The 12,901-nt window shown below is 55.7% G+C and overlaps 1 protein-coding gene across 22 annotated transcripts in view; it reads left to right on the forward strand.

The window, feature by feature from the left end:
- Arhgef2 (Rho/Rac guanine nucleotide exchange factor 2) overlaps window positions 1-12,625 on the forward strand; it is a 48,218-nt gene extending 35,593 nt beyond the window's left edge. For 14 of the 22 annotated variants that reach the window (XM_087203488.1, XM_021249285.2, XM_087203491.1 and 11 more), the window contains 18 exons: window positions 133-262; window positions 450-559; window positions 679-825; window positions 1,276-1,526; window positions 1,720-1,845; window positions 2,578-2,695; window positions 2,782-3,117; window positions 4,851-4,927; window positions 5,078-5,247; window positions 6,782-6,849; window positions 8,310-8,510; window positions 8,836-8,955; window positions 9,039-9,106; window positions 9,205-9,240; window positions 9,398-9,448; window positions 9,634-10,083; window positions 10,530-10,713; window positions 11,496-12,625. In XM_087203488.1, the coding sequence (XP_087059614.1) occupies window positions 133-262; window positions 450-559; window positions 679-825; window positions 1,276-1,526; window positions 1,720-1,845; window positions 2,578-2,695; window positions 2,782-3,117; window positions 4,851-4,927; window positions 5,078-5,247; window positions 6,782-6,849; window positions 8,310-8,510; window positions 8,836-8,955; window positions 9,039-9,106; window positions 9,205-9,240; window positions 9,398-9,448; window positions 9,634-10,083; window positions 10,530-10,713; window positions 11,496-11,569 (2,717 nt within the window). In that variant the 3' untranslated portion in view covers window positions 11,570-12,625. The remainder of the gene's footprint in view (window positions 1-132; window positions 263-449; window positions 560-678; window positions 826-1,275; window positions 1,527-1,719; window positions 1,846-2,577; window positions 2,696-2,781; window positions 3,118-4,850; window positions 4,928-5,077; window positions 5,248-6,781; window positions 6,850-8,309; window positions 8,511-8,835; window positions 8,956-9,038; window positions 9,107-9,204; window positions 9,241-9,397; window positions 9,449-9,633; window positions 10,084-10,529; window positions 10,714-11,495) is intronic. The other 8 variants (XM_087203489.1, XM_021249286.2, XM_004871162.4 and 5 more) reach the window with 3 other exon arrangements.
- Window positions 12,626-12,901: the final 276 nt, after the last annotated feature.

The following is a 12,901-nucleotide window of genomic DNA, read 5'->3' on the forward strand; positions in this document are numbered from 1 at the left end:
TTGCTGTCCTTCAGCTAGGGCCTTAGGGTGGTGGGTGAGGATGCCCTGCTTCCAGGCGAGGACCAGGGAGCTGGAGTCCTGGGAAGGCGCTAGAGTTTGATGTTCGCCCGCTCGGCTTCTTGCCCTCGATAGCAACCATCCGAGAGCGACCCAGCTCCGCCATCTACCCCTCCGACAGCTTTCGACAGTCTCTCCTGGGCTCCCGCCGCGGCCGCTCCTCCTTGTCCTTGGCCAAGAGTGTTTCCACCACCAACATTGCTGGGTGAGCCTCTCCGGGAAGGGGAGGCAGGCGGTGGAGAGCGTGGAGGCCAGGGGGCTGAGTGGCCCTTCACGTCCTGGAGCTCAGAACTGTAGATGGGGAGGAAGGAGAATGCGGCGCCTGCCGGTGGTTCCCTGCCTGGGTCGCCCGGCCCGGCTGGGGTGATGCGGACTGCCTCTGCTTCCTGCAGACATTTCAACGATGAGTCCCCGCTGGGGCTGCGCCGGATCCTGTCACAGTCCACAGACTCCCTCAACATGCGGAACCGAACCCACTCTGTGGAATCGCTTATTGACGAAGGTGAGTGTGCCGGGCCTCGGGGAGACGGGAAGATGAGAGGGCTGGGCAGGAGCGGCTGGCGGGGCTCCCAGGAAGGCCCCGAGAAGAGTCGGGCCTGAGTTGCTGCCTCCCTGTGTCAGGTGCAGAGGTGATCTACAGTGAGCTGATGAGCGACTTTGAGATGGACGAGAAGGACTTCGCGGCCGACTCCTGGAGCCTTGCTGTGGATAGCAGCTTTCTACAGCAGCACAAGAAGGAGGTGATGAAGCAGCAGGATGTCATCTACGGTGAGCTGAGTTCGCCCTGGTCGTCCTCTTCTTCACCTGTTGACCTGTGTCCTTCTCTCTGCCGGCCTCTGCCTCCCGAGGCCCTTTCCTCCTAGCCCGTGGGCCCCACAGCCCTGCTTGGCCTTAGCTTGTCCCCTGTGCCCCCACATTGTGGTGACATTGATCTCCAAGGCCCCATCTTCATCCCTTTTCCACTCAGTCCTCTGTCCTTACTTTGCCTCTTTCATGCCCAACTCTGTCCTGGGGCCTGTGGGAAACCCAGACGTGTGGAAGACACATGAGTCTTGCCCTAAAGGAGTTTATGGCTTGAGACGACAAGGCATAAAGATGAAAAACAAAAAACTAGAGAATCACCACAATGCAGATTTTAACCCAAAAGGGACGGGCTTAGAGCCTCGTGAACGGTGGCCAAGCCAGAGAAGGAGGCCAGATGTCCAATTGTCCCCATAGAGCTAATCCAGACGGAGCTGCACCATGTGAGGACGCTGAAGATCATGACGCGCCTCTTCCGTACGGGCATGCTGGAGGAGCTGCAGCTGGAGCCAGGGGTGGTGCAGGGCCTGTTCCCCTGTGTGGATGAACTCAGTGACATCCACACACGCTTCCTCAGCCAGCTGTTGGAACGCAGGCGCCACGCCCTGTGCCCTGGCAGCACCCGGAACTTTGTCATCCACCGCTTGGGTGACCTGCTCATCAGCCAGGTGGGAAAGGCGGGAGCCCTGGGTCATGTGCCTGCAGTGAGCTGGGCCTGACTGACCAGACCCCGGGGGCTTGGCGGGGGCAGGGCGAGCGGGAGAGGCAGGAAGCCAGCCTGTCTGGCAGGAGGCCAGAGGTGCGTCCAGGGATGAGTACGGCTTAGGGGGAAGCTGACCTCGCCTCACTCCCTGACTTCAGTTCTCAGGTCCTAGTGCCGAGCACATGCGGAAGACTTACTCGGAGTTCTGCAGCCGCCACACGAAGGCCTTGAAGCTCTATAAGGAGCTGTATGCCCGGGACAAACGATTCCAACAGTTCATCCGGGTGAGCCTACCTCCTGGGATCTATACTCAGAGGCTCCTCTCACGGCCCACACCCTGTAGCACCCCGCTGATGGTGGGGTATGTACACCTGTGATCCCAGAGGCAGGAGGGTGCAAGTTCAGCTCCAGCCTGGGCAACTGAGCAACTTAACCTGTCTAAAAATAAAAAAGCAGCCAAGTGTGATGATGCACAAATGTAATCCCAGCACTCTGGGAACCAGAGGCAGGAGGATCAAAAGTTCGGGCTCAGCCTGGGCAATTTATCATCTTAGCAAAACATTGTCTCAAAACTGAACGATGCACACCTGTAATCCCAGCACACTGGAGGCTGAGGCAAGAGGATTGGTGCAAGATTGAGGCCAGCCTGGGCCACATACATAGTGAGTTCAAGCCCAGCCCGAACTGCATAGCCAGATCCTGTCTCAACCTGAAATAAAATAAAGAGGGCTGGAGAAGGCCTCAGGGTCAGTCCCCAATACCACACACAACACACAAGAGGGCAGACACCCTGTCATCCACCCGTGGATCCCATAGCCACAGCTCAGAGTGGCAGAGCACACTGATGGCTTCCCCTGTTTCTCACAATTGTGTCTGGTCGGTCGGTCTTCACTGTGACCCGTGGTGGTGGTGCCCCTTCCTGGATGTGGCTACGTAGGCCAGCATGAGGTGAAGAGCCAAAGCTGGGCCAGCCCCAGGCCTTCCAGCTGCCCTGAGCGCTGCCTCTTCCCGCGTAGAAAGTGACCCGCTCAGCTGTGCTGAAGCGGCACGGGGTCCAGGAGTGTATCCTGCTGGTGACCCAGCGAATCACCAAGTACCCAGTGCTCATCAGCCGGATCCTGCAGCATTCCCACGGTGAGCAGGGGGCCCGGGAGGAAGGGGAGGCTCAGGGCTACCTGGGCTTGGGGGAGGGGAAGGAGTCGGTGTGGAACTCTGCGCAGCCTCTCAAGGTGAGATCAAGACGCACTGGGAATTGGGGCTGGAAAGAAGCTGGCAGAGCTGTCCCCATGCTGACCCTCTGGTGCCAGGGATGGAGGAGGAGCAGCAGGACCTGACAGCAGCCCTGGGGCTGGTGAAGGAGCTGCTGTCCAACGTGGACCAGGATGTGCATGAGCTGGAGAAAGGGGCCCGCCTGCAGGAGATCTACAACCGCATGGACCCTCGGGCCCAGGCACCGGTGCCTGGCAAGGGCCCCTTTGGCCGAGAGGAGCTTTTGCGGCGCAAGCTCATCCATGATGGCTGCTTGCTCTGGAAGACAGCGACGGGGCGCTTCAAAGGTCAGTGGTCTGCTCGGAAGAGCGGGCAGTAGTCCTGAGCCAGCAGTGGGTGGTGCATCCAGCCTTAGACCTCTCCACAGCCCTCCACCAAGGGCGAGACTTGGGAGGGCCAGAGCAAAGTGTCTGAAGCAGTGGCCGTGCAGATGCTGCACTTTCCACCCTGGGCGGATGGGACCTCCTCAGCGTGCACTCATCTCTCTGGCCCTTGCATGGCCAGAGAGCCACCAGTTTTAATGAAAATACAGAAGCTTTCAGGCTAGAGGAGGGCAGGGTGGCTGATTTTTCCCAGCTGGGATCCCGGCCACCAGGGCTGGGGGGATAGGCCCAGAGGGACAGGCAGGATGGAGGAGCCATGTTGGGGTCCACCAGTGGCCTCCCAGGACTTGTCTGCACTTGGCAGTCTTTTCTGTCTGAATCAGGGCAAGAAAATAGCAGGCCTTGCCTTGGGAGTGAGGATCAGGGGACAGAATAACCCATGGTACCTGTGGCCAGAGCCTTCCTGAGCCTCTGCTCCCATGTGCTGAAACCCTCACTGCCAAGGCCTGGATATTGTCAGTCTTCACCAGTCTCTTCTCCATCCCTTTCTCTCCTTCCCATCCCTCCCACGCAGCAGCTAAGAATATAAAGCCTGGGGGGTTAAAAATAGCAGGGCTGGAGAGCTCTATTTCTGCAGTATTTGCAAAAGCCCTCCTCTTCTGCGTGCCCACAGCTCAGTGAGATCCCCAAGGGCAAAGGGTGAGTGGGCATTTTCTTGAATGAAACATCCAAGTTTTATAGAATGGACCTTTGCTTCCTCCGTCAGTAGTAGGGTTCAGGACCCTGAGGACCTGAGAGCCTGGAGGGCGGGAGAGAGAAGGAAGTGAGACAGGGCCTGCCAGGGTGGACGGGGATAGGACTGACTAGTCAAAGATGGATGGGTGAGGGCCCGTCCGTCCTTCGTTAGTGAAAGGAAAGTAACTTTTCTCCATTCCTCCCAAGTGTAGCGAGAGGTGAGAATATCCTCAGGTCAGATGCCTGAAAAGGTCGTACATTAGTTAGGTGTCAGATGTGGAACTTAAAGAAAATCCTAATGACTCAAAAAAATCCTGACCCTACGTAGGTTTGGTGGTGCAGTGTGTAGTCTCAGCTACGGAGGATGCTGAGGCAGCAGGATCACAAGTCTAAAGCCTGGGCTACAGAGCAAGACCTTGTCTCAAAAGAAAAAAAAAATTGATTGTGATTGGATACAGAGTTTTCTCCAAAGGCATTGAGTGAACCTGGATGGCCTCGACTAGCCCATGGAGCTGTTTTGTCTGAGAGCTCACGAATCTGTGTTTGCTTCTCCATGCTTGCGCTGTGAAGGGGGGGTGGGCTCGGTGTGGTGTTCATATCTGTGATCACAGCACTTCAGGAGGCTGTAGCAGGATTGTAAGTTCCAAGCCAGTCTGAGCAATTTAGTGAGACCCTATCTGAAAAGGACGTTAGGGATGTGGCTCAGCATAGAGCACTTGCCTAGCCTTCATGAAGTCCTGGGATGGATTGTTGGATCTTCAGTAACACGCACACCCACAAAGAATGAGGAGGTGGGAGGTCTAACATCTAAAGTGCTGGAGGAAGCATCCAGAGGGAAGAGAGGAGGCTGGGGTGGAGGGATGGGAAGCTTTATCTGATGGAGCAGGCCTGGTCCGGGGGGGAGTGAACAGCTGCTCTGGCCCCCGGTGCTGACTGTGCTCTTGTCCCAACATCCCCGGCAGATGTGCTGATGCTGCTGATGACAGATGTGCTGGTGCTTCTCCAGGAGAAGGACCAGAAGTACATCTTCCCTGCCCTGGTGAGACCTTTATTGCCCTTTCTTAGCACAGATGCGGGCTTCCGGGTCCTTTCTGGTTGGTCTGTGTGGGATGTCTTCTTCAATCCTTCAGGCCCAAGCCATTAAGGGTCAGGATGCCAGGCTCAATCCGTCCTCTCCCCTGCCTGGTAGGACAAGCCATCAGTGGTGTCGCTGCAGAATCTGATTGTACGGGACATTGCCAACCAGGAGAAAGGGATGTTTCTGATCAGCGCTGCCCCACCCGAGATGTATGAGGTACACACAGCGTCACGGGATGACCGGAGCACCTGGATCCGCGCCATTCAGCAGAGCGTTCGCGTGTGAGTGTGCCCGCGGCTGGGAGTGCGTGGCCTTGGGTACCTGTGGCAGGGATACCAGACCCAGTTCTCCCTACATTCAGAGTCTAGGGAGAGGCAAGATGGCCAAGGCAGGAAAGGCAGCCTGTGCTCTTCTATCTTACAAAGTCATGTTTTATGTGCAGTAGCCCCAGCTGCCTTCAAACGCAGCAACAGGGGACAGGCAGGGAGCACTGAGAAGCCGTATCAGCTGCCCATCTGCCGGCCAGCAGGCCACTTCCCGCAGTATTCACATCCTGGTCTGTGGGCAGAGGGCCATCCTTTGGATCGCGTTGCATTTAACCTTTATTTTCTAAAAAAGAATGAAAAGGATAGTGAAGAGGCTGGGGATTTAGCCCAGTGGCCCAGCCACCTGCCTTGCAAGTGCAAGGTCTGAAGTTTGATCCCCAGTACCAGAAAAACCCCAAAAAGGATAGTGAAACTGTGGACACTACAGGGATGGTGAACAGATCTCATCTACAACTCAGTGTGATAGAGGCAGGAAGGAAAGTGGTTAGCGTCCTGCCACAGGCAGCCAGCTGCGTATCTAACATGGTGGGGAGAAAAGTCAGTAAAGCACAGGCAAAATGTTGAAAATGGTTGGTTTTGGCTTTTTTCTTTTAATTTTTTTTTTTTTTTCTTTTGGTACCGGGGATTGAACTCAGGACCTTTCGCTTGTGAGGCAGGCGTGGTGCCACTGAGCTAGATCCCCAGCCTCTTTATTAATTTTTTCAGTTCTGGGGATCAAACCTAGGACCTCTCACATGCTGGGAAAATAATGTTTTCTTTTGGCAGGGGGATTGAGACAGGGTTTGGATATGTAATTCACACTGGCCTTGAACTCACTATGTAGCCCAGGGTGGCCTTGAACGTGTGGTGATCTTCCTGCCTCAGCCTCCCAAGTGCTGGAATTACAGCTGTGTGCCACCATGCCTGGCTTGCTGGGCAAATAAGACAATGACTTCTGAAAGATTATGGCTGAAGAGTGAACTCTTAAAGAACAACAACAAAAAAACTGTAGGATTTTTTTTTTTTTTTGGTACTGGGGATCAAACTCGGGTCCTTGCGCTTACGCAGCAGCTGGTGAAACCACTGAGCTAAATCCCCGGCCCTGTAGGATTTTTTTTAAGTGCTAGGGATCATCAAATCTAAGGCCTGGTGCATGTGAGGCTCCGGGCTGTACCTCAGCCCAGGGGTTTTGTTTTTTGTTTTTGGGGGGTTTTTTTGGTACCGGGGATCAAACTCAGGACCTTGCGCTTGCGACGCAAGCATTGGAACCACTGAGCTAAATCCTCAGCCCAAGCCCAGGGTTTTATATCTGTAATCTGGGGAGTTCACAGTGGTAGACACAGTATCAGCACTAGCACCCGGTAAAGGAGGTCAGTGGTGTAGGAAGCCGGGGCCCAGGGCTGAAAAGTCCCCCAGAAGAGGGGAGCTAGGACCTCCGTTCAGGGAGAGGCTGCTTCCTGGCGTGTAATATGCACCTGTCGCCATCCAACCTGCCCTGTGGCCCCTGCAGGTGCCCGTCCCGGGAGGACTTCCCCCTGATCGAGACGGAAGATGAGGCTTACCTGCGGCGCATCAAGAGTAAGTCCGCCAGCTGCTCAGTGCTGTGCACGTTCACGCAGTGCAGCCTGTGCAGAGCAGATGGGTCCGGGGCACTGATGGCCCATGTGGGCCAAAACGGGGCGCAAAAAAGCAAGATTTAAAACAAAGTCAAGTATATGCTGCAATTTGTGTAAAAGTAATACAGGCAAGTGTATGTGCACATGTGTCATTTTTCTGTGTGAGTAACATCTCTGCTGCAGCTGCCTCTGGGAAGGGGAGCCAGGAGGACTGGGTTTGGGCAGAAAATTTAAGCTGTAGAGCTATTTATGAGCTGGGTCTAAGTGACCTGATTGCTATTTGAGGATAAGTTGCTTTAAAAAAATCAATTATTCCTCTCCACTCAAGAGTCCAAACTGGGAAGTTCAGGGTAGTGGTGCAGTTCTGCCATCTTCAACAGCATGTCCAAACTACCGGGCATGATGGCGCACACCTTTAATTCCAGCACTCGAGAGGCTGAGGCAGGAGGATCACCGAGAGTTTGAGGCCAGCCTGAGCTGCACAGTGAGACTTTGTCTCAAACACCTCCCACCCCTCACAAAAAAAGTGACTACTCCATCTCCACTATCACATCTGCCTCCCAGCTAGCAGGAAGGAGAAAGGAATACAGTTTATACACATTTTTTTTTCTTTTTTAATATATGCAAGCACTCTTTTTTTTTTTTTTTTTTGGTACTGGGGATCGAACTCGTGTCCTTGTGCTTGTGCAGCAGGTGGCGAAACCACTGAGCTAAATCCCCAGCCCAGTACTCTTTTTTAAAAAAATTTTTTCAGAAGAGATTGAATCCTGAGCTTGGGATTTAGCTCAGTGGCATCATGCCTGCTTTGCAAGTGCAAGGTCCTGAGTTCGATCCCTGGTACCAAAAAAAAGGAAGAGATTGAATCCTGGGAACACTGAGCTACATCCCTGGCCCCCAGCCCTTTTTATTTATGTTTTATTTGGAGACAAGGTCTCTAAGTTGCCTGGGCTGGGCTCAGACTTACTCCTTCTGCCTCGGCTTCCTGAGTGCTAGGGTTTCAGGTTTGCACAATATAGGGGAAATCTGGAAGGTGCCTACGTCCAGAGACCAGAGTTTAGTTTCACGGCGATGCCTAACTGCAAGCTGGGCTGGGAAACTGTCCAAAACCAGGAGCCCAGTGCCAGGTGAAACTCAAAGGAGAATGGGAAGGCTGGTGTAGATAACCTACAGCTTTGTCACAGATCTTTTTTGTTTATAAAAACAAAAGTAAGGGGCCGGGGATTTAGCTCAGTGGTTCCACTGCCTGCCTCAAAAGCACAAGGACCAGAGTTCGATCCCCAGTACCAAAAAAAAATAGAAAGTAAATGTTATTTTTTACATCCCCCCCCCCCCCCGCAAAAAAAGTTTTTTCTCTTTTGTAAACGAAGTCCTGGCCCTGGCCGGCCCCATCTGCCCTCCCTGCTCACCTCTTGCTTCCCACAGTGGAGCTGCAGCAGAAGGACCGGGCGCTGGTGGAGCTGCTGCAGGAGAAGGTTGGGCTGTTTGCAGAGATGACCCACTTCCAGGCGGAGGAGGATGGCATCAGTGGGGTGCCCCTGCCCACCCTGCCCAGGGGCCTTTTCCGCTCCGAGTCCCTCGAGTCCCCCCGTGGCGAGCGGCTGCTGCAGGATGCCATCCGTGAGGGTGAGGGCGTCCCCACAGGAGGCATCACAGCTTACAGACACACGGCGAGGCCTGGGCACGCGCGCACACACACACACACACCCGGCCCGCAGTCTGTCAATGCCCCAGTGCCTGTCCTGTGCCCACACCTGGGAATCCAGGGCAGGAGGGGCGCAGTCCTTGGCTTTGCTTGGCCTCTCACTGCATTCCTGTCCCCCGTGGGCATCCTTAATAACCTTGGTCTCCTGTGCAGTGGGCGAGTGAATCCCCCTTCCCCAGACGCCTGCATGGCCCGTGCGTGTTGCACGCTCCACACACCTGTCCTCACTTCCTCTCTTTTCCTCAGTGGAGGGCTTGAAAGACCTGCTGGTGGGGCCTGGCGTGGAGCTGCTCTTGACGTCCCGGGAGCCAGCCCAGCCCTTGGAACTGGACAGCAGTGGGAACACAAGTCCTGGGGTCACTGCCAGTGAGTGTGGGGAGGGGACCAGAGAGGGGGCATGGGCTGGGTTAGCGGAGTGGGGTCAGCTCGTCCTTTCCCCTTTCCAACAGACGGCGAGGCCAGAACCTTCAACGGCTCCATCGAGCTCTGTAGAGCTGACTCGGACTCCAGTCAGAAGGTGGGTTCTCCAGAGCTTCTGGGACTTAGCTGGAGGGTGGGCAGACAGTAGGTTGGTCAGTCCTGCCTGCTGACCCCCGTCCTTGCCCATTTCTGCAGGATCGGAATGGAAATCAGCTGAGGTCTCCCCAAGAGGTGAGGTAGAGCTTGGTGGCATGAGAGATGGGGGGTGGTGTGTTCTCATCTGAGCAGCTGCAGGCCGGGGTGTCAAGGTGTGGGTGAGCAGCTCTGCGCACGCTGTCCTCACACCTGTAGCTGCTCAGCTTCGGTGTCCCCCCTTCTCTGTCCTCAGGAGGTGTTACAGCGGCTGGTCAACCTCTACGGATTGCTGCACGGGCTGCAGGTCAGCAGGCAGGGCTGCAGCAGGGAACACGAGGCCCAGATGCCTGTGTAGGCAGGCATAGCCTCCCACAGGCCAGCAGCTTGTCCTTGTTTCCTTCGCTCTCCAGGAGCACTGGCCAGCCGTGGGCACTGAGGGTGGGAGAAGGAAATGGGCTTCTCATGCTCCCTTGCCCTGTTCCACCCCAGGCGGCTGTGGCCCAGCAGGACACTTTGATGGAAGCCCGGTTCCCTGAAGGCCCTGAGCGGCGGGAGAAGCTGTCCCGAGCTAACTCTCGGGACGGGGAAGCTGGCAGGGCAGGAGCTGCCCCTGCAGCTCCTGAAAAGCAGGCCACAGAGCTGGCGCTGCTGCAGCGACAACACGCACTGCTGCAGGAGGAGCTGCGGCGCTGCAGGCGGCTGGGTGAGGAGCGGGCGACGGAGGCCGGCAGCCTGGAGGCCCGCCTGCGAGAGAGCGAGCATGCCCGGGCCCTGCTGGAGCGGGAGGCCGAAGAGGCACGCAGGCAGCTCGCCGCCCTGGCCCTGGGCCATGCTGAGCCGCTCCCAGCTGAGGCGCCCTGGGCTCGCAGGCCTCTGGACCCTCGGCGCCGCAGCCTCCCAGCCGGCGATGCCCTGTACCTGAGCTTCACGCCCCCGCAGGTGAGCAACCTGGAGTGGAGGACTGGCTGAGGCAGGCACGGGCCCACAGGACCTGAAGGACAGTGAGCTGGTGGGATTGGGGCCCAAGTCAGTCAGGCAGCAGCCTTGGCAGCCAGGCGTGGGAGCTCACTCCTGCGATCTCAGCACGCTGGGCGCATCACAGGTTCAAGGCCAGGCTGGGTGGCGTAGGGAGCCCCTGCCTTGCAGTGAGCGATAAGAAGGGCTGGCAAGGCAGCTCAGTGCCAAGGCCCTGGGCTCCATCCCGGTACCACATACACAGGCACATTTGGAGGAGTGCAGGGCTGAGTGTTGACAGGAAGTCACCTGGGTGTCACACGGACCAGATCAGGTGGTGGTGCTGCCGGGGAGCACAGTGGGGAGAGCACAGGTCCCAGCTAAGCAGAATCCGCAGCCTGCACACTGCTCAGTGCTGCCGCTGTGCACAGCCTGGCCGAGGCCATGACCGCCTGGATCTGCCGGGGACAAATCGCTCTGCGCACCGACCCTGTGAGGACCGGGAGAGGCAGGAGCTGGGCAGCCCTGAGGAGCGGCTACAGGACAACAGCGATCCTGACACAGGCAGTGAGGAGGAAGGGAGCAGTCGTCTGTCTCCACCCCACAGTCCACGAGGTAAGGCCCTGGCGGCGTGGAGCGCAGAACAGTGGTGGGCTGCAGCCTGGGTGTGAGCCTGTGGGCCAAGGTGGCCCCAGGGCCCTGAACAGCCATTCTTGGGGGAGGCAGGACCCCCCGTTCTGTGCTGCTGAGTCACGGTGGAACTCTAGGCAGTGCTGTCATGGGGGCTCTCCTCCAAGTGGTTGGTGGCTCCCAACCCTGTTTTTTGTTTTTGAGACAGGGTCTCACTATGTAGTTGAGGATGGCCTTGAATTCATGGCGATTCTCCTGCCTCAGCCTCCCACGTGCAGGGATGATAGGCCTGTGGTCACCATGCCCAGCACCTTATCCAGGGTAGGCAAGTGCTGTACCACTGAGCTAACCCCTAAACTTTTCAAGCTGAAATAAATTTTTTTTTTTTTTGTACCGGGGATCAATCTCAGGACCTTGTGCTTGCGAGGCAGGCTGCGGAACCACTGAGCTAAATCCCTGGCCCTGAAATAAAATTTTTAAAGTAAATTAATGTAAGACCTCTAATAGTGGGTTCAGGAAATGCAAAATAACCAAAAAGCTACAGTGAGTCCATGTTAGAATCTTAACTGTCCTGTATGTGACTGATCCCCGTGTATCTCAGTATTTCCAAAGTGTACCAAGGACTTATGTGGGGGCACTGCTGACTCTGTGGACTGAGGTTTCCTCTCTCCCCAGGAGTCATTCAGCCTGCAGACGGGGAGGTGTCAGTGTAGGGGTGCAGGTGCCTGAGGGAGGCACTAACGCACTGGCTTCCCTGCCCCCCTCAGACTTCACCCGAATGCAGGACATCCCTGAGGAGACCGAGAGCCGCGACGGGGAGCTGCTGGCTTCCGAGAGCTAAGGGGCCCTTGCCCCTGCTGTGCCCCAGTGAAGAACGTCACTGCTGGGGCAAATGTCGGGGACTGCAAGCTGCCAGTGACAAGGGGACATTCGAAAGAACTGCTGATTGTCCTTGTCAGCTCTTGGGATCCTTGGATACCTGGGGCCATTTAGGAACCTGGGGGATTTAAGTCACAATCCCCCTGGTGGCATCCAAAAGCTACACCACAGATGCCAATTTGTCATGCCTTCTTCCCTCTACTTTAGGAAAATTTATTTATTTATTGTTTATTAGTTGTGGGGGAGAAGGAAGATTTAAAGGACCAGGGACATGGGAACCAAGCCATAGGGATCAGGGGCCTTGTCCTTTCTCACTACTGGGGTACGTTCAGGCCTCTCCAGCAGCCGCTGGGTTCTACTCCTGACTGTCCCCAGCAGCACCCACCTCTGACAGACTGCAGCCACAGGACACTCCTGCCCCTGTGCGGAGGGCTGTGGGCAGCCGTGTCCTTCTCCCCACGCCCCTCACCCTCTTCTTGCTGGGCCCCTTCTCTGCATCCACCAGGAACCCCGGGGAGATGACCTGCTCCCAGGTGGATGGAGTGGAGATCAGGGTGGCTACAATGGTTTGTTGAGGGTGAGGGAAAAATCCCACAGGGACCAGAATGTTTTGTTGTTTTCTTTTCTTTTTTGTACCAAAGCCAGCTGCACGTGTTTTATATTTTTAAGAGAAGACATAGGCAATTAGAGATCACACTCTTCTATCTCCACATCTCAATGTCAGGGCTGGGGGAAGACTGATTTCTCCCACCGCCTGCATTCATAGGGCTCCTATTCCGAAAGTTCTAGGGTGGGTTGGGAAATCTCTACGAACCCTAGCCTCACTGCCCACCTCAGCGACCATGACTTGAAACCTCATTGTGAATTCGGGGGATTTTTCAATGGACAGCACCCACCAACTCCAGCCATTTTTCTGCCAATTTGATTGTTTTAAAAAAACAAAACAAAACAACAAAAAAAAAAAAAAGAAGAAGAAAAAGAAAAACCAAGCAGGGAAAATTAAAGACCTGAAACCCTATGAGGTGGTGTCTTGTAATGTCTGCCACTTTCCAGGGCGATGGTGACAGAGCCGGGCAGCAACCTCAGTTCCTCTTGCTCCGTAGGCCTGTCTGCCTCAGTGAAGAGCCATGGCACTAGGAAAGGAAACCACTGTGAATCTTGTACTAAAAATTCACAAATGGGCTGGAGATTGAGGTCAGTGGTTCTGGCACCTGCTGTGCAAGCGGCAAGGTCCCGAGTTCAACCCCTGGTACCAAAAAAAAAAAAAATTTACAAACAAGGACCAAATGAAGTG

Source organism: Heterocephalus glaber, unplaced genomic scaffold (assembly GCF_053883595.1).
Source record: "Heterocephalus glaber isolate CG9 unplaced genomic scaffold, H.glaber_assembly_v1.0 deba00001795, whole genome shotgun sequence".
Lineage (NCBI taxonomy): Eukaryota > Metazoa > Chordata > Mammalia > Rodentia > Bathyergidae > Heterocephalus > Heterocephalus glaber.